This window comes from Hemiscyllium ocellatum, chromosome 15 (assembly GCF_020745735.1).
Source record: "Hemiscyllium ocellatum isolate sHemOce1 chromosome 15, sHemOce1.pat.X.cur, whole genome shotgun sequence".
In the NCBI taxonomy this organism is placed as follows: domain Eukaryota; kingdom Metazoa; phylum Chordata; class Chondrichthyes; order Orectolobiformes; family Hemiscylliidae; genus Hemiscyllium; species Hemiscyllium ocellatum.
The window spans coordinates 10,247,311-10,273,043 of NC_083415.1; the positions used below are offsets into that span (position 1 = coordinate 10,247,311).

Genomic DNA, 25,733 nt, shown 5'->3' on the forward strand with positions numbered 1-25,733 from the left:
TCTCATTCTTTTAAATTCCTGACAATACAGGTCCAGTTTACTATCCCAGAAATCAATCTGATGAACTTGTTCTACATTCACTATATGGAAAATATACCCTTTCTCAGGAAAGGGGACAAGAACTGCACACAGTACTCCAGGGGTGCAGTCTCCCAAGGCTGTGTGCAACTGCAGAAAGGCAAATATACTTCTCTACTCAAATCCTCTCACAATAAGGGGCAGTGTACAGTTTTCCCTTCTAATTGCTTGCTGCACCTGTGTGCTTGGGTTTCGCACAAATACAAGGACACCCATGTCCCTTTGGACAAAACCGTTTTCCAATCTTTCACTATTTAACAAATGTACCCCCATATTGTCTACCAAACGGATAACCTCACTTATTAACATTATATTCCACCTGTCGTGTTCTTGCCCAGTCCCTCAGCTTTTTTAATTACCTATGAAGCTCCTTTGCATTGTCACAATTTTTAATTTTACGAAGTGTTGAGTCACAGCAGATTTTGTAAATTTTAATTGGCCAAATCATTTTTATAATGAACACCTGGGACCCAAGCACTGATCCTTGCTATACCCCACTAGACACAGATTACTAACCTGAGAGTGATTCATTTATTCCTACTGTTTGCTTTCTTTATTGTAGCCAATCCTCATATTATCCCAATCCCTTGTACTTTAATTTTGTTCATGTTATGCAGCCTTCTGAAAAACCAAAATACACCACATCTACTTGTCCCCTATTATCAACTCTATTAGTTACATACTCAAACAGGTTTCTCAAACCATGATTTCCCTTCATAAATCCATGTTGATTCTGTTCAACCAAATTATTACTTTGTGTCTAGTTATTATATCCTTTCATCGTTTCTAGTATTTTCCCTACTACTAATGTAAGGCTAACAGGTCTGTACTTCCCCCTTTTCCCACTCTCTTAAACAGTGTGGTTAGATTTCGTTCCTTCCAATTTACAGAATCTGCAGAATATTGAAAAAGAAATTACCAATATATTATCTCTATAGCCACCTCTTACACCAGTGTGGAAAGTAGATAATTATATACTGGGATTTGTTAACTTGCAGTTCTAATAATTATTGATAATGCTTCTTTACTAATTTATTTCAGTTCCGTATTCTCACTCATCCCTTGGATATCTTTATTTCTAGGAGATTGCTTGTAACATTCTCCCATATTTAGTTTCTCTGCCATTTTCCATGATAGTCACATGTCTCTGTCTATAATGGACCCGCAATTGTCTCTACTAACCTTTTTTTCTTTTTTCTAAATATACCTGTAGAAGCTTTTACAATCCATTTTTATGTACTTAACTAGTTTACATTCACTAGCCCTCTCCAGAGCCTTTGCTGCTACCACTCTCAAGTCCTCATTCTCTCTCCTCCGATCTCACTGTCCATTCCAAAGTCCCTACTGGCTTCTCTGAATCACCGCGCTCTCTCCTGCGACCCTGCCAGTCCCCCTCAGCTATTACCGGATGTCTTCTGAGCCATGTCTTTCTCTACTGAACCTCTAAGTATTATTTCTATTTCCAGCTGCTGTGAGCTGCAATCAATCTGGCAGTGATCAGAAACAGAGATTTCAGGATGACCTGACATCTCAGTACATGCAAGCAGAGTGAATATCTTTCATGTTATAGTCTGCTTTTGCAAATTTCTTGTATGTGAAATGATAAGTTTTTGATGAACAGATATTTGCAGTGTAGGAAATAAGGAACAGCAAAGTGTAATCTTGTAACTAGAGCAAATTAGTTACTATTTGGGTTATTTCTGCTGAAGCTAATGTGTGACTCTGCTCCAGAACAATCTCATAAATCTACTTAAGCTTTTCCACAGCTCTGTTGTATTTTAATAATGATTTGGAGGTGCTGGTGTTAGACTGGGGTGCATAATGTTAAAAAAAATCATACAACAACAGGTTATAGTCCAACAGGTTTATTTGGAAGCACTAGCTGTCGGAGCACTATGCCATAGAGATTGAGAGATTTTTTAACTTTGTATTTTAATAATCTTTAATTATAGGATTTGCTGTGACAGACAGTACAGTTACAGGTGTGGGAGGTGTGGCCAGTACAAGTGTGCTGCAACCAATCTTAGCAGTTAAATGACACTCCTGAGAATTCCTCGTTTACTACAACAGTAACTATGCTTCAAGAAATACTTAATGGGCAGCAAAGCGCATTGGGATGTCTGGTTGTTATAAGCTAGCACCTGTCAGAGTCTCCGTTTATAGACATTTTGAATCAACCTGTTCAGAGATTATACTGCACACCGCTGGAGGAGGTGGAAATTGAACTGAGCCTCCTGGCTCAGAGATAGGGACTCCATCACTGTACCATCCTCACTTATATTCTGACACATTCAAAGGATCCTGTTTTGATATTGTCATACAAAAGTCATTAATTTTGCTTTGCAAGTTCTGAATGCCTCCCAAATCATTGTTAAGCATTGATCAGGAAGTTAATAGATATGTATTAGTTTCTTCCTACATAACAAGTGATCCAGTGGCTGCAGAGCATATTGCAATATGAAAAGAGTTAAACAAATGTGATTGCATCTTTCCTCCTCAAATCCTGCTGCATTCCTTGTGTCCCTGTAAGTGTTATTCCCAGTGGTTCCTTTAAAGCACTCCAGTAGGCCCTTTAAATAGTGACACACTCTCAATGACCTTTTGATACCGACACACTCCTTGGCACATCCTGTATTTTGTACAAAATCCATTCTCGGAATGTGGGCTTGCCTGCAATTATTGTACATCCTAGCTGGCCCTTGAGAAGGTGGTAGTGAATCGCCTGTCATTCTTGTGCAGTAATTACGTCAACAATGCTGTACGGGAAGGGAGTCTGGGAGTGTGAACCGATGAAGAGATAGCAATATATTTCCAAGTCAGGGTGCTGTATAGTTTGAAAGGCAACTCGCAGATGGTGATTCTGCTGACCTTGTCCATGCCTTTTTGGAAAGTGCTATCTAAGAGCCTGGTGCAAATTCAGGAAGTAGTGATCCTGACAGCAGTTTTTACAACACAGCTATCTACTTTGGCAGCCTAAGTATTAATGTTGCCTGTGCTTGTACCTTTGCAGCAAAGTCTGCCTAATGACTGATGCTCCTCAGCAGGCTGGAGGTTGATGCTGGCAGGTGTAATCCGTTATTGAGTGGACCTCTTCTGGGACCTTGAGTAATATTCTCCTGATAATCTCACTAGTGTTTCTTTGCAGAGGAAAGAGGAATTCAAAAGGCAAGAGCAAAAAAAGGAAAGCATCAAACACCAAGAGAGAGAGAGCTTCAAGCAAAAGAAGCTCCTTTTAGAACGAAAGGTACCTGCTTCGCAGTTGCTGGGATTTTGTAAAGTACATTGTTGCTTAAGTTTGCACCATATCATTGTGTTTCTCGAAGACTTAAAAATCATCGAATGTGCTCTCTCATTAAAAATATTTCTTGAAGTGGTGGGACTTTATTTCCCTTTTGTTTCATGCTAGAAGGTTAACAGGTTTGAACCATAATGGTGAACGTGTATCATTTCCTGTGGCTGGATCACAGCCTGTCATTCTTGTGTTGTAAGTACATTCACAATGCTGTTAGGGAGGATCTCCAGGAGTTTGAGCCAGCGACACTGAAGTGATAGTGATATAGTTCCGAATCAGGACTGTGAAACTTGGAAGCCTCCCCCCCCCCCCCCAAAAAAAAAACCTGTCTTCCAGCAATAATGTAGAGGAGTTCATGAATTCTTTGGTAACGAGGATTGAGTCTCTAATCAACTGCCTCTGTAGCTTCCCTTTCCTTCACGTATCACACTAAGCCAAATCTCCCCTCCCACAGTCATAAACTTGTATCTTTATATTTCATTTATGGCAAAGAAACTTCAAGCTAGCAGGTCATTATCAGTGTTTGGGATCTAAACTTTCATCCTCCGCATCAAAACATCTTTCTTTTCCTTTCCCATCCTGTGTGTATTTAAATACAGCAGTATTATTAATGTCAACTGTTCCATTTTACTGAATTCCCCTTTGGGTATGGAGTTACTTTGATATCAGTGGTAGGGAAATATTGGAAAAAGTTCTGAGGGATAGGATTAATCAAAACGTGAAGGACAGGCATTGATATGGGATAGTCAGCTTGGGTTTGTTAAAGGAAAATCATATCTGATTGAGTTTATTTGAATAAGTGACAATATATTGATGAGGGCAGCGTAGTTGATGTGATTTACATAGATTTTAGTAAGGTCTTTGACAAGGTCCCACATGGAAGGCTGGCCTCAAAGGTATCCAGGGAATCAAATTTGGTTTTCAAATAGAAGTGATGGTGGAGAGTTGGTTATGTGATTGGGAGTCTACAGACAGCAGTGGAAAGCAGATTTGGTACTGAGACCCTTGCTGCTTGTTTTTTCATTAACAACTTTGAGGATTTAGAAGGTATAATTAAAGTTTGTAGATGGTAAGAAAATTGGTGGTGTTGATAGTGAGGAGGATTGTCTCAGGTTACAGTTTGACATTGATCATTTTGGGACGTCTAATAAGGGAGAGCTATATACAATGAATGATAGATCCCTAGGGAGTACTGAGGAACACAGGGACTTTGGTATACAAGTCGTAGATCTGTGAAGATATCAGCATAGGCAGACAGGGTGGTGAAAAAGGGATCACTGAATAGAGGAACAGGAAAGTCTTGTTACAACTTTGTAGAACATTAGTTAGGCCATAGATTGAACACTCTGTGCAGTTCTGGTCACCATATTATCAGAAGGACATGATTGCATCGCAGAGGGTGCATAGGAGATTCACCAGAATATTGTCTGGGATGAAAAGTCTTCAGTTTTGAGGAGTCACTGGATAGCTGGGTTTGCTTTCCTTGGAACAGAGAAGGCTGAGGGGGGGGGTTTGATTGGAGTTATAGTAGCTCTTGTCAGTCTCTCTCCGCTAAGACCAGAGGGCATAATCTTAAGGTAAGAATTGAGTAGTTTATAGGAGAGGTGATTTTTTTACAAATCCTGGGTGGTAGAAATATACTGCATGCTGTCTAAGAGGGTAGTGGAGGCAGATACTCGCACCATTTTAAAAAGCATCTGGATGAGTGACTAAAATCCCAGGGCACAGTCAGTTGTGACCCAAGAACAGTTAAATGGGATGAGTATAGCTTAGTGTTTGTTGGTTGGCAAAAATGTAGCGGGTTAAAGGACCTATTTCTATGCTGTATGACTGAGTTGGTTTTGATTTCTCAATTGAATTTATTAATACCCTATTATATGAGTAGATATTGGCCTGGCCTAGGTAAAAGTGTCTTCCCTGCAGTCTGTTCTGCTATAATGTGGTAGCTGTCCTTGTGCGACCTTATCTTATAGAAAATTGTGCAATGGAAATAATAGCACCTATGGGAAAAACTGGTTTAGGGGCGAACCACTAAAAATGTCAGTAAAAATTGAAACAAAAAATGGTAGTTAACCTAACACAAACAATAGCACAGTCTAAGTAAATGTTAAAATCATATATTTTAATGAAAAAATATAATCAATTTATACTTTAAGGGGGTTTCTAAGTTTGAGTACAGGTCATACCAGTGTGCACTCGGGTTCCCTGGTTATATAATCCTTTGAGTGACAATCTGTAGGGAACAGCAGAATCCATGAAACTTCACTGTGTTGGTTTCTTGCCACTTGGAAACCAATTCCTGCATCTCACAAAATTGCCACTTAAAAATGAGAAAAAAAATCCAGATGAAGGCTTCAGTAATTGTTCGGATTCATGGTGATGAAGGTGGTTAGAGGTCAGGAGGTTTATAGGGACATGAAGAGGTTACCAAGATCGAGAGGGCTTAAGTACAGGAGGATGGTACAGAAAATGGGGAGGTTTACAATGCTAAGAGGTTTCAGGAAGCTGGAGAGGAGGGGTCTGAAGGAAGTGACACACACATATAAAGGGTTGTTGGGAGTGTAGGAGGTACAGCAAGAACAGTTGTCTGATGTGGAGCAGTTGTGGGAACTGGAGGTGGTTTCACAATGAGGGAGAGTATAGGGCCCCAGAGGGTTACAGAAGTATACCCCAGAATGAATTTAAGGTAACCAGGGATGGAATCGTGTAATAGCCAATGGGAGTTTGCTTTCTTAAAAAATCGTTCCCCAATTCACCAATCACGTTACAGCCGAATCGAGTTGACAAAACACACATTATAGGAGAATGACCTGTATGTCTAACAGTGAAAAGATCTTTTTTGGATGATGCTTGAATAGGTTTCTACTGTCCAGGGAGAAAACAATCTCCTTTCAATTTTTTACCTTGAGTATAAGCTCAACTCCAGGTTCATTCTAATATACGTTTGTTTTTACACCTTCTCCAGTGCTTCTTTGCTCTTTTTTAAAAGAGAAATCAGAATTATGCATGACCTTTCAGTTGTAGTCTGACCATGGTTCTATCAGTTTTATACAGTCCCACAGAAATGAATTCTTGAATTTTTTTTGTGGTTGTATTAAATTGTTCACCATTTTAGTGATGTCTGTCCCTCTGTACAACTTAAAGACTTTCTAAAGAGCATGAGAAAGAAAGTGTGATGACATTTCAAAAAGTATTTCATGGGTTGTAAAGACTTCAAGGTGTCTGTGAAAAGAGTAATGTAAAGACAAATCTTTTATTTCATTGTCTTTGGGAGCTTGTGTGAAAAAATAAACCGTCTAATTTCATATGCAGTGCAAGTACTTGAAGAGTACTTTGTTTGCTACAATTCAGATTTAGACTTCCTTAACTTGGCTTTGCTCTTGTGCAGATGACAGAAGAAAAAATTCGAAAACCAAGAGATGGCAGTATTAAAGAGCTGAAGGAGACCCAGTCCCTGACCTCTGGCAATGACCAATGCAGAATGTTCTTCAATGCCCTGCAAAAGGCTATCATCGCGTTCACTGACAATGTCAGTGAAAACCAGTCCTCTGAAGTTTTAATCAAAAACAGCAAAATAGTGATAATGATTGGTCAAAAGCTGGTGGACTTGCTGTGCCGTGAGACTGAACAGAAGAATATTCACAAAGAGATGCTTAGTAGAAGCAATCAGTTCTGTGGATGGATGAAAAAGGTCGCCATGGCAACTAAGAATGCAGTAATGCAGCCAAACCCCACGGCCTTGCAAGAGATGAAAGATCAGGTGGCAGAACTATCTCAGCAGGCAGAACATCTCAGGCTCCTATTAGAGCAAGCCACATCTTAGAGGGGAGCTGAAAACTGAGAAGCATTTTATTTTATCTCTTGGCTAAAATTCACTTTACAAAAACAAAGATTTTTGCATTTTTTCTAATTTGTTTTATCTCTTGCCATTTGATTTAAGCCAGTTTTTTAATGAGACAAAGTGCAGTGTAGCAAACTGGGATCAAGGTTTTATTCAATAACTGGTTAAACTGAGGAAGAAGCTAACTGCTAGATTTTCAATCAGTTAAAACTTTATTCCTGTGCAGTGACATCACATTTTCTGTATTTATGGCTAAACTAAACAGTATTTAAAGTTTGTGCGAAGATTTGTAGCTCGGGTGCTTGTTGTAGTGGTTCTGTTCGCCGAGCTGGAAGTTTTTGTTGCAAACGTTTCGTCCCCTGGCTAGGAGACATCATCAGTGCTCTGGAGCCTCCTGCGAAGCGCTTCTTTGATGTTTCTTCCAGCATTTATAGTGGTAAATGCCACTATAAATGCCGGAAGAAACATCAAAGAAGCGCTTCGCAGGAGGCTCCAGAGCACTGATGATGTCTCCTAGCCAGGGACGAAACGTTTGCAACAAAAACTTCCAGCTCGGCGAACAGAACCACTACTAAACAGTATTTATTAAAAAGGGTTAGATATTGTACAAGAGGAATGAATCTGGTTCATTGTAAACTTGCCACATCAGAATTCAGATTCTTTAATCCCACCTTTCCACTCTCTTTCTTTCTGTACCAAAAAAGTCTTAGTTTGAACTGTTTGAGTCCATTATAACCTAGGTGAAAAGAAGTAGCTTTAGCAATGTTTAAAACTAAAGTTAAATTCACTGACTAAACTGCAACCTGTATTTTCACCAGAGAAGTTTCGTTATACCATGCAATTGCATTTAGAGCCATAAGTAGTATAAAAGATACAGGTGGATTTCTGATTCCTCTCCCTGGCTTCAAGAGGCAAGACAAAAATAACTGGTAAAATGCAGAAAAAGCATTGATATGAGTACAAAAGCAACCAGCATTGAGGCAGAAGGCTGCATTTTAGTGTGTAGCCTGAAGTTGCCCGAGCAAATCTGGAGACAATATGAATTGGGGGAAAACCCATCTGGTTATTCATACGTTGAACAAATGAAGATGATTGTAGTTGTTGACAGTCAGTCATCTCAGCTCCTGGACATCTTTGCAGGGGTTCCTCAGGGTCGAGTCCTCAGCCCAATTAGCTGCTTTGTGAATGACACTCTCTCTCTCCATCACAAGGTCAGGACCAAGGATATTTGCTGATGATTGCACAATGTTCAGCACCATTATAGCAGCAGTGTCTATCATCTATAAGATGCACTGCTCATCTGCACCTTCCAAACCCACAACCACTTTCTTCTAGGATGACAGTAGCAGGAAATACACTCCCCAACCATTCTTGGAAATATGACTATTCCTTCAGTGTCATTAGGTCAAAAATTTGGACCTCCCTTCCTAAGGGTGTCAAAGATCTACATAAACCACTGCAATCCATGGTAGGGTTAGGTTAATGCTGTTAGTTAGGTGAAAGTGAGGACTAGAGAGGAGTCAAAATTAGAGTGTTGCTGGAAATGCACCTGAGGAACAGGAAAATCGATGTTTTGGGCAAGATCCCTTCATCAGGAATGCCATCACACTCTCAGCCATGCATCTGAACCTAACCTCTCTACAGTCAGCTATGCCTCAACTACCACCAGGCCCAACCAAGAATACGCCTCTGCATTTTCAGCATCACTCTAATCTTGACTGGTGCTGTTAGATGCTATGCTTTAAAAAAGGGACATGAACAATTTTGGCTGGACCAGTATCCTCATGGTGGAATTTGAATTCAATAAGAATCTGAAATTAAGAGTCTAATGATGACCATAAATCCATTTGTCAGAAAATCTCACCTGGTTCACTAATATCCTTTAGGCAAAGAAACTGCCATCCCTACCTGGTCTGGCCTATATGTGACTACAGACTCTCAGCAATGAAGTTGACCCTTAATCCCACCCTTTGGTCAATTTAGAATGAGCAATAAATGCTAACCTAGCCAATGACACCCACATCCCATGAATGAACAAACAAAAATCTTGAATCACTGCAGCCTATCTGGTATTAATAGATTCATAGTGCTGTTAGAGGGGACTGGGACAGGTTGACCGTGAAGGATGACAATATAATTCCAGGACAACTTGAAAGAGATGGTGTTCCCATGGGCCTGCTACCTTTGCCTTACAGCCCAGTGAGTCATCTGCGTTAGATCTCAGATGTGTGACAGGCAGTAAAAGACATTTCAGTGTACTATGGAACTCAGTAGCCCCCTCACTTCCCAGGACCATATGTTAACAGCAATTAGCATTTATACAACACCTTTATTATAACAATGCATACCAAATTACTTCATAGAAGCAATTATAAATCAACATTTGACACCAAATCATGTAAGGCAATATTAATTTAGCAGACTGAAAACTTGATCAAAGAGGTTTTAGAAATGTTTTAAGAGATGGTGGAGAGACAGAGGGGTTTAGGAGGGAATTTGTGTTTTGGATCTACACACCTCAAGCCGCCAACAGGAATGAAGAAAATGAGAATGTGCAAAGAGCCAGAATTGAAGTAGAGCAGAAAGTTTGTAGCGATGAAGGTGCTGGGAAAGGCAAGATCACTGGAAAAAAACAGATGAGAACTTTAAAATTGCCCTCAATGTATTAGGGATTGGAAGCCCAGGTAGGTTAGAGAGCCACTAATGTTAAGGGCCACTAATGTAAATTCAAATCTTCATAGCATGAGCCCTCTACCAGAATTCTACCTTATCAATAACATCCATACTGATACAAATGCAACTCTCTTAGTACTGATGCCCAGTCATCAGTCAATATTTCCAGAATTCATTGTTGAAGCAAAACCATTTACGCTGCACAGGGATTTTGATGTTTACAGAATATTACTTTTCATATTGTCACATTTAATGCAATATATGCAAACTTAAACCCTTTAGCTCAAGTTTGTTAAAATTGGTATATCATGCACCATTTACAGTTTACACCCAATTCATAGGAGTGTTATTGGTCTTAAAAAGAATCTTGACTTCAGTGATAAAGAGAACTTCCTCTTATATAAAGCCAGGACTGGTGGGGACAGAGCCCTTCCAAATGTGTTGTAACACAAACGCTATAGGGGATCTTTCGTTTCCTGACTTCCCCATGGGATTGAAGGTATAGGAGCCAAGGAGCTCCCAGATCTGTGGTTCAGGGCTAGGAAAGACTGTAGTACTCTGATGATAATCACTGACTGGACCCCCACTTGCAGAACAGACATTTAGACAAAGTAGAAGGAAGCATTTAGCAACTACAGGCTGTATCCTACCAGAAACCACTAGAATTTAAAAGATATTTCAAAGGACATAGACAATTAAAAGAGAGGCTTGCAGTTATCTAACACTTTTCACAACATCAGGGTATTCTATTGCATTGCCTAGCCAATCAAAAAATTGCTCTGTGTAGTCACTGCTGTGATGCAAGGAACTAGACTGTTGATTTGCACACAGAAAGATCTCATAAAACACGAGATTAATGGTCAGACAATAAATTTTAAGTTGGGATAAATGTTAGCCAGAACACTGGAAAATATTCCTATTGTTCTTCAAAGTGAAATGGGATTTTGGTTTATAAATCCCATCATAAATATCCTGTATATTTGTTCAAATCTCTGGCCTGAGGCTTGAACTTAACGAGGCAGCTAACATTGAACCAAAATACCACCTGAGAAGGCTGCTGATTCTGGCAATACAACTTGGACAAATTAAAAGAATGTGCTTGATTTATGTTTTTTATAGAACCCATCAGTCTTACTGTACAATGTTTTCAGTTGTAAAATCCAGAATTGTTTTGTATTTCTTCTAAGCATTTTTTATTCTGGTGAGTGGTATCACATTATGTTTGAAGAGATGATGCTGGTAGAACCATTTTTATGATCAATCCTGTTTTTGTACATTTTCATTAAAATATTATTTCTACAGTTTGTTTTTCTCTCTGGAATCAACTTATATATTTAGTGCCTTAAAAAGAGATATTTGCAAATGACTTAAGATGTTGTGTGAGGAACTGGGGCACGGACATGAGGAGAGATGGTTGGTGAAGTTAGTAAAAGGGGTAGGGTTTAAAGAGACTTGATCGAGTAGAGAAAATAGCCAGTGGTTTTGGGGATAGCATGGAGCACAAGGGATGAAAGTTCGTAACAGGCAGCAACACAACAGACTGGAGCTTAAGTTTTTGACCTTTCTCAAATGGAATACTGCAAGGGAGGGACAGGAGAAATCTTAAGGTGTTGTAGTTGAGAATGAAGGTTTCTAAGCTGATGTACTAAGGAATGAGTTAATAGATGTTCTGGACCAGTTTTAAGAAATTCAATGTGGATACCCTATCTCTTCAGTGACTACCGCAAAGTGTATCGTACTCAGATTACTTTGGTGACATTATTTCACCTATTAACATCTCTGAAACTACTCTTCATACTTTAACATTGCAAAAATCTTTAAAATAATTTGGCTTTTCCACTGCTGTCATCTATATCACCTTTTATGTCCATTGCCTCTTTTTTAACTGATTCTTTGATCTTGATTCATTATTCTTTATTAGTAAGGGGATCAAGGGTTATGGGAGACGGTAAGAGAATAGAATCGAGAAACCTATTAGTCATGATCGAATGGCAGAGCAGACTCAAATGGGCCAAATGGCCTAATTCTGTTCCCATATCTTGCCTTATTTTCTATACAATCACATACTGCTCCGATAGTTTCATTCCTTCCTGCTATTAATCCTTCATCTTTACTCATTTTTAGAGTTTGGACTTTGCTATTAATAGGACAAATTGAGGTGAATGGCTTAAATACATTTTAAGCAGCAGGTATATGAGCACAAGGGAGAAAGGAGTATAACAGAAGGATACACAAGAAAGATTTGATGAAGACTTAGACACTTGAATGGTATACAAAGACCACTCAATAAGATTAAACGGCCTGTTTCTGTGCTATGATTTCTAAAAAGCTTTACACTTCACATTTTTTCATGTCAATTTAACTTGGCCTATTCAGCTATTTCAGAGAGTACTTAACTTGGCTTATATGTATATCTCAGATATACTGTACAAGTTTCACATATCGAAAAACACAGTTTCACATAGACAGTTAAAAAATTCAATGGAACAGGAAATTCTGAAAATACTTTCATCCTCAATGGTGAGAAAGCACAATAAGTCAGTGCAAAGGCAAAATGCTTTCAACAGTTTTTAGCCAGAATTGCTGAGTGGATGATCCAGTTTGGCCTCCTTGGATTCTCAGCATCAGAGATGTCAGTTCTTTGCCAATTCAATTCATCGTGGATTCTACAAGTGAAATTTGACTCCAGAGCTCTTTCAGTTTTGGTTAAAACATAGACAAAAGAACTGGATCTCAGTCAAGGCAAGAATGACTGCATTTAACATGAAGGCAGCATTTGACAAAATGAAGGATCAAAGATAAGTTAATGGAAATCTGGAATGAACTCTACTTATTATAAAATCAGAAGTTCACCGACGATTGAGTAGTGCTTAGTATTATACTCAGAAACTAAAGCAGTTCGTGCCTGGATGTGTTACGACCAAGTTAAATGATGCTGGCTGATGAGTGTTAAGTAACGTTTGTGCCACACAAGCACTAGCCAAAAAATGTCTCCAACGAGAGAGGATTTATCCATTTCCTCCTGTTTACTTCTGTCAGCATTACGGTGAGTGATTTCCCATGAATAGCCTGGAGGTTAACTGACCAGAAAGTTAACTATACCAGCCACCTAAATACTGTAATACAAGAAGTTAGAATAAGTCATCTACTGACTCTCCATCATTTAGGTATCAAGTCAGGAATGTGATCTGCTTGAATAAGTGCAGTTCCAAAACAATTCAAGGCGAGACATCCCATTATATCAGCAGGCCGGCCACCAGAAGTGTTCAATCCTGCCATAATTGACAGTGGTAACAGTACATATCAGTATGTAAAATCTCACTGCCAGTGCAGCAACTCATCAGCAGCTTCCAAACTTGCAACCTTTACCAAATAGAAGGCCACAGACTGGAGTACTGTAAGTCTCTCTCCAAGTTGTATACCGTCTTGATTTGGAACCATATCACCATTCCTTCACTGTTAATGAATCAAAGTCCTGGAACTACCTAACAGCGGCAGTGACTGCAGTGGTTTGAGAAGACAACTTACCATAACCTTCTCAAGTACAATAAGGGGTTTGGAAGTTCTAGAGCCATGGAACTGTTACTTAAACAGGAATGTAGAGGTTAATATAGGGAGAAATATTAAAAAAAGAAATATGATTTCCTTTCAAAATAGCTTTTATTCAGTGCCATAAAATGTATTGTTACTGCGAAAAAAAACCTGATGATGTTTTAGTATCTATCATCCATAAGTACTTCAATGGATATCATTGCTACTGCACCTCATCAGTGCAACACATCAATAGGAAACTAAATTTACTTTCAAAACTGGGAAGAATTACATTGCAGGGACAAACACAGTCACACTCGAAGCAGAATTATACTATGTGCATAGACACACATATCAGCTAAAATTCTACCACATGTAGTCAAAGAATCTCCCACTTAATCTTGCTGAAATCAATTTATATCATGTGCTAGGTTCAGTGCTGCACAGAGTCCTTTGCTTGTTAGACTTAGCCTCATCGCATTTAGCCTTGCAAAGTTTGCCTGTACTCTACAGTAGAGTAGCTTTAACCGGAATGATTGAAAGGTGTCATGAATATTTCCTAATAACCTTTCATCTCAATTCTCCAGATGTACAAGAAACCTTCATGGTTAATTTGTAGTTTATTATTGCATACAAAGTTTATGATCTACATTTAGGTCTGCACTACTCTTTTGTACAACATTCACAGAACAAACAAAAAAGCTCATTTGAACACTTCCAATATGTAAAGAAAATTAAACTGTAAACATGACTTTGTTCCCCCACAGCAAATCGTAGTGCTGAAGAAAGGTTTTCCGGTGAACTCAATGTCTTAGTGAGAGGACCCTTTGTCAATTGTATTGCAGTTTGTGCCTGGGAATAGCTTGGATCATTTCTGAACACATCAACATTTAAGCATCATGATCCACAAGATTCATGCACCTCTAGACATATGCAGAACTCTTGAGTAATGCAGAGTCAGCATGTCAGAGCATTTGTCTGGTCTCCTTCCTTTTTGGTTGGAACCTGGTATACATTATATGCCATAGAGTTGCAGTAGAGACAGAAAAGTGACCACCAGCATGGCATTTATGACTACTGTTGTTTGGTTTGAAATCTATGCATTCTACTGTGTGCTGTGGCAGTGGTTCACTCCAGCAGAAGTTGTCCGTCTACTTTTCATTGCATGACTACAAAACCGCTTTAGCAGCAATACAGACAGATTACAGACTGACATTAGCAGAATAACCCATCAGTAACATAATAGAACCCTACAAACATACACCAACCACCAAATACATACTGGTGGACATTTCAAACCACCACTGGGGATTGGGTATATAAAAGCTTATGGTAGTAATCCTTCATGTCTCCAACCCTGGGGCAAACAACCATGGCAGGACTTTCTGCCTGCAAATTTGGAACACAAATCTTGCTGCTCTTTCCATACTTGGAGCTGCATGAAATCTATTGAGAACCTAGGGAAAATTATTCATACTGTGGCTAAAAGATGAGTGACTTGGGTGGCAGCAAATGAAACAATAGCAATGACAAATTATTTCAAGTTAGCACTCCCAATCAACACAACTGCCTTTGACCAGTTAGGCAGCAAAAGGAAGAGTTTTTTCTTAAACATCAACAGAATTTTGTTTTCACAGCAACACAAACTGTAGTTAGACAACTAACTAATCACCCTCTTCAAGGTGAAGGCAGCATAATAAATATTGCAAATACAGGCTGCAAGCTGAGTTTAGAGTTTAGATTAAGTCACGAGAAAGTTACTCAAGAAGTGGTTAACAGCTTGTATGGAAAATAATCGATTGTTTTGGAAAGCTGTTGCAATATCCTTCAGTAAGAGAAAACTCTCCTCAAGTTTAAACAAAATGGTGGTGTGTTAATGGAATGGATTTTCTGGTGAGCAAAATGTTACAGATTTGCACCTCTTCTGGAAACAATGAGCAAAGAAAATACAAAAATGTGAGAACTGTACCAAGTTACAACAAAATCAATAAAATGGGCAACAAAAAAATTCCATAAAGATGCATAAACAACTGGAACTCAAGTCGCTGAACAGCCATCCCTAAAAGTGTGAAATGGCTCATCACCTGGTGGCTAAAGCCTCAAATGAATTCTTGTATTATATGGTTACATTTTGGTGAATAGTCAGTGTCTAATTTTGTTCATTTTTAAGATCAGTGCAAAACAGTTTGTAACTAGGTCTGCAGTTCTTCAGAAAATGAAGTGGTGTATTTTCTAATAGCTTAGTGAATGGTTTAAAAGATGCACTGACAAGAAAATTTCCTTCAGGAAGAACAGAAGAATCTGGACTGCAAACTAAACTATTTCTCCCAGTGACCCTCCAGTTCTTCAGTTGACAATGGCGTGTCTTCAGGACTGTCACAGTGGGATCCCATGACAACATTATATTAGTGAAAATATTCCATCACTGGGATGTCTGCCAGGCTGTTGGGGGAGGGGTGGGGCGCGGAGGTGTCTAGAATGTGGGAAGATGACCGTTTCTCTCTTCCAGAACTTCTGTTCTACCTTAATGAAATCTACAATGCAGCTGCCCACAAGTGCAACACAATCTCAAACTAAATTAATGGCCATGTTAAGTTGTGGGAGGAGTCACAGTACTAAATATTAATAATTCTTTTGCTTTGTTTGAATATTTCAAATAAATAGAATTCTGACCTAAACCAAATGGGCTGGGTTCTAACTTCATGATTTTTTTTGTCTACCTACTAACATAGGTATTCTTTTTGTTCATTGAAGCAAGGTAACATCTTATTACAACCAGATCCATTAGTAACAGATAATTCAAGTTATGAGATTCCATCTCATATGCAATGGATCCACCACAGAAGTATTATCCTTACACAGTTATTAGGAAATATTCAATTTCCTCTTCAATACTAGGCAGTCTGATGCCAGTTTCATTCACAGGGATGATTGTACATTGCAGCAGCTTCTGGCTAGCAACCACAGTGTAAAGTCTAGTCCATGAATTCCATTGTAATGCTCACTCACTCCCAGGCTTGGGGTGGAAATTCGTTGATGTCTGCCATGACCTCAATCGGTGCTTCTCTGTGATTATACATCAACTTCAGCCTCATCCTCAGTGGGTGCTTTAAGAAAGGGAAAAATAAAACTCTTTAGGTCAAACTTCAATGTACTGTTGAACTATAACTCCCTTGCGTGAACTATAGAAAAGTACTGGAGGAGATAATCCCAACACTGTCCTCACATTAATATTGTTCTGAAATTATTCAAACAGAAGAACTGCAGAAAATAAGAGTAGAAATGGGAGACTTTGAGATCAATTTGACAAATCTAGATATACCACTTCCTAAAAGACAGTCTGAGTGAAATCAAAGCCAAAGTTCCCTCCTCTCCAACAAACTGAATTGAGATGTAATCCAAAGACATTCCATTTGGTGCAGCTAACCATGGAGCCACCATACCGCCCAATTTTGTTTTATTTTCTATCGTAAGTTTTATTTATTTCTATTGTACTCCTATTATTGGCCAGCATTTCGGAAAGTCCAAACTGAAATTGCCAATCATGACTTTGTTGTCAAAGATTCTCCCTTGGATGACAGATACACACTAGAAGGCCAACAACTCCAGGAGACTGTCTAACAAATGAATAGCCATATGAGTACAAAATAACAGAGGTCAGGACAATGGGTCACTCAGTGCAAGGTAAGACATTCCTTTGGTCGCAGCTTTCATAAAAGGTGTAATGTTATGACACAGTGGTTCCTCAGACACCTGTAACTTCCTGAAATGGGTATTATCATCATGAGGCTATTCAACAAAGTTGCAACTACAGAGCTGGGTTTGACTTTTCCTCAATACTCTCATGCACATGCACTTTCTAGCATGCTTCCTTAAAGTTGAGGGGTAAGTAGTAATAATGATTTACAATGGATCCAGACTTCAGACTGAATACTCACTGAGCCTCAACTAGTGAGCTCTTGTACCTCAATGTAAACAATACTGATTTACATCTACTCAATGCTGAACGATGGAGATCTAAATACTCTGAATATCCAATGAAACTCTCAATGACCAGCCTGCCTAAAAATACCTGTCTGAACGGTGTCGATTGCTCATTTGGAGGCTCGTTCACAACACAAACAAGTGGCCACTGTTTTCAAGCAAGTTCAATCACAGCTATCCTCACTGTCTTCAGCTAAGATTAAGGAACTTTACTGATTTATTCCGACCCCCCAGGCCAGAGATGCTGTGGTGAGCTTTAGTATGTTAAAGGTGAACCCAAGACATTCTACTCTATATGTTTAGTTTCATTGTGCTCTGCGCAGTTATCATTGAAAGATTATCTAAAAATGTGACTGACCCTCATTTTTTGTTCCCACTATAAAACAGTATGTTCTGTCAGCGATGTCATGGGAGATCTATTGGAAATAAATAAAACTTACTATAGAAAATAAAACAAAATTGGGCGGCATGGTGGCTCCATGGTTAGCACTGCTGCTTCAGCATTAGGGACCTGGGTTCGATTCCCACCGCTGGCAACTGCCTGTGTGGAGTTTGCACACGCTCCCAGTGTCTGTGTGGGTTTCCTCCAGGTTCTCTGGTTTCGTCCCACAGTCCAAAGATGTGCAGGTCAGGTGGATTGGACATGCTAAATTGCCCATAGTGCTAGGTGCATTAGTCAGGGGTAAATACAGGGTAGGGGAATGGTCTGGGTGGGTTATTCTTCGGATGGTTGTTGTGGACTTGTTGGGCCGAAGGGCCTGTTTCCATACTATAGGGATTCTAATCTAATTAGGTTAAAACTAATGATAATGAGTGCAAACAGCACAAGTTCACAAGATAAGTTCAACTGAAGCAGAATGAGCTTTGACTTTCTTCCATTCACAAGGCATCAACAACCCCTGTACATTACACAAAGCAGGAACATGACAGATACTATAACACGCAGCACTAACATCATGAGCCTGCTTTACCTTTTTTGATGCCTTGGTAAAAATACAGCACTGAATGAATTCAATCCCTGAGTTTGAAAAAAAGGCACATTCTACTCTGAAAAGACTTTTTGAATGAATAGGAATGCAGCACATCACAACAGTACATCCCAAATCTTTTCCCACTGTTAGTCCACTTAGAGGCTTGAAATTGCTGTGACCAAGAGTGTGGAGAGAACTGATGTGTGCATACCGGGTGAGAGCGAGGGAGAGTGAGAGAGATGCAGCTACAGATGCAGGTGGAGAGATAAAGTTTTAGCGTCTTACAGCTTGGAAACAGACACTTCGGAAATACTCCACGCTGACTATGTTCCCAAACTTAATTAGTTCCACTAGTCTACTTATGACCCATATTTCTGTAAACCATTCTTTTCATAAACCTGTCCAAATGTCTTTTAAATGTTGTAACTGTACCTGCATCTCCCACTTCCTCTGGCAGTTAATTCTACCTATGAACCAAAATCTGTGTGGAAGATTCCAGAGCAAATAGCATCTTTTTCACTGGGTTTTGGTAACAGGAATCAGGTCCCTAACATTGGCCAGTTTGATTAATTTCAGTGTTAAGAATGCCTACACCTCATTTCTAAACTGTTTGATGAATCTTTCTGATTCTAACATTTAGCTTATTCATTTAACGACACACAGCCCTGAGGCACACTAACCAAGGTAAATACCTAAGGTTTGCTGGGTTCTGGTGGTTAACAGGTACAATGCCCTCAGCATCTTATGACTGGTGTGGGTTGTCTTGAACAAAATCAGAGGTTCACAGAAGAAACTTGAAGCCGAGAATGGTATCAAGTTCAATTGAACTGTTGTTAAATGCTCTGTGTGGGCTCACAACTTGCCATGGCCTCGCAGGGTAATTTGAAGCTAATTATTGCCCAATTTTATTAAAGCATTTCAGGGAAAGACCCTTAAGCAGCATTATGATGCTAAACAAGAATAAGCATGTTAACATTCTGCTTCCAAAATCTTTTCTCATTGCCACCTTATCTGATTGGTGAAATAGGTCATAAGCCCTCACGCAGACCTGTTGGAACAAGAGGTGGGGGAAAGAAAACTTGAGGGTGCACACCTGGGGAGGAGGGGGGTTCAGAGCTTCACAGCAGCCAGTGAAGAGAGACATGGGTGGGGGTTTGGATGGGGGTGTCCATTGCCATTTGCTAAGAAAAGATGCAATTACTCTAAAACATCTCAACCCAACTTACTTTTTTTAATTGAATGGCTTCCATACAAAGTGGATAAGGAGGAAAGAGGCAGTGTGAGAGAACAGCTGTATTTAAAGGAATATGTAATTAGGGTGGATGGGGAAGAGACATACCTTTTGTGTATTGAGAACTCTCATTAACTGTGTCACAGCTCCAGAATTCCGAGCAGGAATGTTGCTGCCACTGGGAGACATCAACTGCAACTGGAAGGACTGCAAGAAACAGGGAAGGGATAAGTGTAAGACTTCTTCATTTTCCAAGTCACTCGTTCTCTCCTGCCTCAATAATTCCTTCGTTTGTTTGTTTTTTCTCTCTGGTTAGGGTCCTTAGTGGGACACAGCACTTTCTGCTATCTTACCCATGGCCCTGAGTTAGCAAACTATTTTCTCGCGTGTTGATCCAGCCAAATTCAGTGATGTCATGATTACCTGCTTCCCAAACCTGCAGCTCCCAAAAACTATTTCTGGTGAGCACTCAGCTTCAGGAACCCTGGCTAGTTTCTTTCTCCATAACCAAGAAATATTAAAGCTAACTGCAACACCCTCACCACCTCTTTGGTTAATCTGACATAGGACATAATGGGAATAGTCCCTAGGGCATCTCAAATTTGAGGTTGTATGTACACTTTATCGCATTAGCAACCATCATGCAATTTTTCCCAAGACGCTCTCCAGGAGTGTTCCTACACCACGTACAGGAGGCTGCTCACCATCACCTTCAGGATAAATACAGATAGGCAATAAATGCAAGTCTTGCCAGTGACACCCATAGCCCATGACCAAATTAAAAAAAAACACTTTACATTAGATAGTATTTTCAATTTAGGAAAATGATTCAGATGAGCCAGGGGAGGTAGGAGACAAACTGGAGAAATACACAAGTGCAAGGCTGGTCTACACTTTGGTGTAGGAACAAAGCAGCTTACTGACAAAAATAAAATGGAAAACTCGAGTTACCAGCCAATGATCCTCATTCCAGAGCTCTAGAAACTGTTCAGACAAACCTTTGGTACAGCAGCTTGCAAAATAAAGTTGCTCATGTCCACCTCAGTGGAATTTGATGCTCGTAAGGTGATAAACAGCATGTTCGTATTCGCTTTGGACCGTTCAAAAGAAAATTCTATTTTCAGACCATTTTGATCATATGCGATGATTGAAGGTATTTCTGGAACATAACAGGATTCCTTAACAGATTTCAGAAATGGTAAATTTCATTAACACAATAATTCCCAAGTCATCCCAATGTGATTTGCATTACATGATTGCATTTTCAAAAGGCATTCACAGTTGCTGTTTATTCAATGTGACAGTCCTTTTACATGCAGCATCTCAAAATAAGCACGAGGTGAATGATGATGTAGGTCAGGGAGTGGGCTGAATGTTGGCCAGAACATTAGGAGAATTTCTTTGAATACAGATCTTTCACAGCCACCTAAAAAAATGAGATGGGATTTTGGTTTAATATTGATCTTCGTGATGCTCAGCAATGCTACACTTAAACATCACCCAAGGAGATACACTCAACTTTAGAACTGCAACACGAATGCACAACGTTCAGACCATGAAAGATAGGAATAGGCTTAGGTTACTCCCACCTGCTCGGCCACTCAACAGAACCACAGCTGACCTGACACTCCTCACGTCCACTTTCCTGCATTTTCTCTGTAACCCTTCATACCCCAACTGATCAAGAATCTATCTCAGCCTTGAAAATACACAAGGACTCTAACTTGACAGCTTTCTAGCATAAGAGGCCACCAGCAAGCCAGGCTGCCAGAGAGAGGTGCAGGACAAATTGTTTTACATTTTTAAGATATTGTTGTAGAATAATGAAACATAGCTTGAAAAGAAAAGAACAGCCCAAGAATTATCAGGATATGTTTTGACCATCAGTAGAAATTTCACCCTCCAATCCATTCAGCTGGTTTATAACAAACCATTTGTTTAAATTCAAATCCTGTGTTACATTCTCCAAGATCCATTTGCTGATGAAAAATCTGACAGTAAAGGAGAAGGCTGATTAATAGCCCGGACAATGATTGCTCAGGACTTGAACTTAACTCTTAAATAATCCAGAGGCAATCAACCTTTGGTCAGGAAATGACAAAACCACTTCAAATTCACCATCAAGGATTATCCTCAGTCAAAAAAGAAATTGCTCCATTTTGATCTTCCCTAGTAATTCCAAATACTAGTAGTGTGTCACAAATTATGTTTTTCAACAAATGAAAGGCAGCAAGAAAGAAAGAGCAGATTAAGTGATGAGGATTAAAATAAAAGAGACCATGCTTTTGTTTTTGAGTGTTCGCTGGTGTGCCCTCTACCATTCAGGCACACAGTATCCAGATACTGCAAATGGATTCAGATTACAAGCAAAAGGGAATCGATGACCAAGATCTTTATGACCAATAGGACAAATGAACATTTGGCTGATGAGGCCCAATTGTTCAAGGACAGTTTTTGAACTCACTGCCCTATCCACTTGATCAGTTCTTTGTTCTTTGAATGACCTTCACTTTGAGGTACTGATAATCCCAGCTCTACCTACACATGTTCATGTCTCAGAACAACTGAAACTTCTACAGAGTTTATGCAAAATACAGCTGCAAATAACTTGCAAATTATGTTTATGCATACTGCTGTGTGTTTTTCTGCGGCACCATGGGCTTGCTTACCTTGTTTTAAGTTGACAGTACTGTGCGAATTTGGGGCAGTAATACCATCAAGTACCAAATGTGGCTGTGCTCCTGATAGACCTGATGACTGTGGATCTGGAATATATTTACAAAAGAAATTAGGGGATGAAAGGATTTCCTTTTCCTCCTCCTCCTTAGCAACTCAGCAAAGCCATTTAAAATTCTTTTGGGCCCCAGAATATCTATATATTTTAAAAACTTTGAATACTAATCATGTTTGGGAAACAGTGGTTAAAAGAGAGGAAATCAGTTTACACAGTTATTAAACTAAAGTATTTGAGTATAATTTTAAAAATCTAATTAATATCACATTTGTCAGGCTTCATAAGGCATTACACAATGTATTCAGTGAGTAACTGAGTGAACAAGACTAGGAAATGGCTAGTTTTATCCTTGGCAAGAGTCGGTAGCTGGCTACACTGCAAGCTGGGTGATTGAAGATAGAAATTAGTTATCTTGTGATATCACTGGCAACTTTATGAGGAAATGACTGATTCGGGGAGAATCATAGCCTTAAAGAGACTGCTGACAGTCACTATGAAGGTGTATCCATCACAATGAGGAGAGCTCATGTGGTTTACTACGTCCATTCATTGTTTTGAAGCCTGTAGTTCTTAAACCCGTTTTCCTCAAAATAAAATGCCTGTGCCAAAATCAGATTAGAAAACTATTTTAGCATTAATCACTCTGAAGAAACACCTCCTTATATCAGTCCAGAATCTTCGCCTTACAAAACAAACAACCAAAACAGACAAGCGTTGTCCCGCAGGGTTCAGCGTTGGGGCCGCAGCTGTTCACATTATATATTAATGATCTGGATGAAGGGACTGGGGGCATTCTAGCGAAGTTTGCCGATGATACAAAGTTAGGTGGACAGGCAGGTAGTACTGAGGAAGTGGGGAAGCTGCAGAAGGATCTAGACAGTTTGGGAGTGTGGTCCAGGAAATGGCTGATGGAATTCAATGTGAGCAAATGTGAGGTCTTGCACTTTGGAAAAAAGAATACAAGCATGGACTACTTTCTAAACAGTGAGAGAATTCGTAAAGCCAAAGTACAAAGGGATCTGGGAGTGCTAGTCGAGGATTCTCTAAAGGTAAACATGCAGGTTGAGTCCGTGATTAAGAAAGCGAATGCAATGTTGTCATTTATCTCAAGAGGGTTGGAATATAAAAGCACCATTGTGCTACTGAGACTTTATAAAGCTCTGGTTAGGCCCCATTTAGAGTACTGTGTCCAGTTTTGGTCCCCACATCTCAGGAGGGACATACTGGCACTGGAGCGTGTCCAGCGGAGATTCACACGGATGATCCCTGGAATGATAGGTCTAACATACGAGGAATGGCTGAGGATCCTGGGATTGTATTCATTGGAGTTTAGAAGATTAAGGGGAGATCTAATCGAAACTTACAAGCTAATACATGGCTTGGAAAGGGTGGATGCTAGGAAATTGTTTCCGTTAGGCGAGGAGACTAGGACCCGTGGACACAGCCTTAGAATTAGAGGGGGTAAATTCAGAACAGAAATGTGGAGACATTTCTTCAGCCAGAGTGGTGGGCCTGTGGAATTCATTGCCGCAGAGTGCAGTGGAGGCCGGGACACTAAATGTCTTCAAGGCAGAGATTGATAAATTCTTGATGTCACAAGGAATTAAGGGCTACAGGAAGAATGCAGGTAAGTGGAGTTGAAATGCCTATCAGCCATGATTGAATGGTGGAGTGGACTCGATGGGCCGAATGGCTTTACTTCCACTCCTATGTCTTATGGTCGAATGTAAATATTAGTCATTTAGATGAGGTGTCAGGGCTGTCATAAACATATGCTTCTGTATCCCAGCAAGATGTCAGGATCTTCAGAAGACAAGGGCAGACAAAGGAACAGAGTATGAATCAAGAAAAAGAAGATAATATTTTGTTCCTTTCTGCCTGCTCATTGACTGCAGAAATCTGGATATTGGGACTGAAGTTCAGGATCTGGCTGGTGAGGTGGGCCAAAACTCTTAACCAGGGAAATTATTTCTGGGTATTTTGAGTATATCAATCTTAGTCGGCCAATTTTGACATACTTCAGAGACACCAATAAGTTAACCTTTTGCAGGTGATTCATTGCTGATTTAACAGTAGTCAGCTGGAGTCTTACCTCTCATCCCTCTATTGCTCACAAGACTGCATTGAGAGATTATTTCTGTACCTTACAATAGTTTAGTGGTTGCACAAGAGATTAATTTTTAAACATGACTTATTATGTAAAAGCTCCACCAATTCACCAATATCCTTCTGGAAGGGATTTGTCACCCTTGCCTGGGATCTGCACTATGGAGTTGATGCCCTTCAAGTCAATGAACAACTAAAAAAAAGGTGTTTCCTGTGCCCACATCCCCAAAACAGAATTTGAATATTTCCAGAAAAATCTTAGGACTTCTATACACTGTAGAAATGCAAGTTACCATGTTATTGGTATCAACATATGAGTAAGAGAAGGAAACAAAAAAGATATGCACTAATAAAGCGCCTATGCTATCAATTACATTAGCAGTTCACAAACTTCTTACGCACCTGGCAGGTTTAATCCATCCAGAAGGTCTAGTAACTCTCCACCTGCATGAGGTACTTTGCTTTCTTGAGGCACTGATGGAGCTGGGTTACTGACGTCGAGTAGATCAAGCAAGTTGCTAACCTGAAACAACATTTTGTGAATTAAAACACCGCATCATGCACTTAGCCCATCCAAAAATGAGTGGACTTACCAAGTAGTCACAAACTTTGAGTAACTGCAGACAAAGAATTTTGCTGCATATGAGTTCACCCCCACTGTCATAGTCTGCTGTCCCCGTTGTTTTTTTAAACTGTGGCTGACTGAGTTTGTTGTTACATGCTCTACTATCATGGTATCTTACTTTATGAGATCAGACCAGTAATGGGGACCAGTGTTTTTGACCTTGATTCACTTTTGGCAAAATATTTGTGAATTTTGTTTCTTTCCTACCTGTGAAATCGGGTTTTTATTTTTATAGGACATCTTGTCAAGTTGCTGTTTTAGATGTGGGGTGGGGAGGGGGGTCGGGAATGCACAGGTTTGACGGAATTTGGATCCAGTCATTGTAGATAGTTTCAGGAGATAATGTACTGCTGGATTTGAAGATGAATCATTCTTAAATTTTAAGTTATGAAAAACATACCTGGTCAGCAAATATGGATTTTTGTCCAGAATCATTAGCTGAGAAAAATTAGCTGGCCTTCTCAGTATTGTTTTACATTTTGTTTAAATGTAGACATGTTATTTACATGCAGATTTATGTCTGCACTCTGCCTCAAACATTTGAGTATGCAAAAGTAGTAGAAAACTGAACTCCATAAATTTAATTATCTGGAAGGTTATTACACAAAGTTTGGATTTAGAACATGAGGGCAATATATTACCTTTGACTGAGGATTGCTTAGTGAAT

At 39.5% G+C, this 25,733-nt stretch overlaps 2 protein-coding genes across 4 annotated transcripts in view; one reads left to right on the plus strand and one right to left on the minus strand.

Annotated features, from left to right (window-relative positions):
• cass4 (Cas scaffold protein family member 4) overlaps positions 1-7,589 on the plus strand; it is a 106,933-nt gene extending 99,344 nt beyond the window's left edge. For both annotated transcript variants that reach the window (XM_060836273.1, XM_060836272.1), the window contains exons 6-7: positions 3,224-3,322; positions 6,759-7,589. In XM_060836273.1, the coding sequence (XP_060692256.1) occupies positions 3,224-3,322; positions 6,759-7,193 (534 nt within the window). In that variant the 3' untranslated portion in view covers positions 7,194-7,589. The remainder of the gene's footprint in view (positions 1-3,223; positions 3,323-6,758) is intronic.
• Positions 7,590-13,608: 6,019 nt separating this feature from the next.
• The window catches only part of LOC132822888 (AP-1 complex subunit gamma-1-like), a 146,539-nt gene continuing 134,414 nt past the window's right edge, over positions 13,609-25,733 (minus strand). For both annotated transcript variants that reach the window (XM_060836275.1, XM_060836274.1), the window contains exons 19-23: positions 24,844-24,964; positions 22,271-22,366; positions 20,600-20,760; positions 19,710-19,808; positions 13,609-16,522 (exon numbers count right to left, since the gene is read on the minus strand). In XM_060836275.1, coding sequence (XP_060692258.1) covers positions 16,421-16,522; positions 19,710-19,808; positions 20,600-20,760; positions 22,271-22,366; positions 24,844-24,964 — 579 coding nt within the window. In that variant the 3' untranslated portion in view covers positions 13,609-16,420. The remainder of the gene's footprint in view (positions 16,523-19,709; positions 19,809-20,599; positions 20,761-22,270; positions 22,367-24,843; positions 24,965-25,733) is intronic.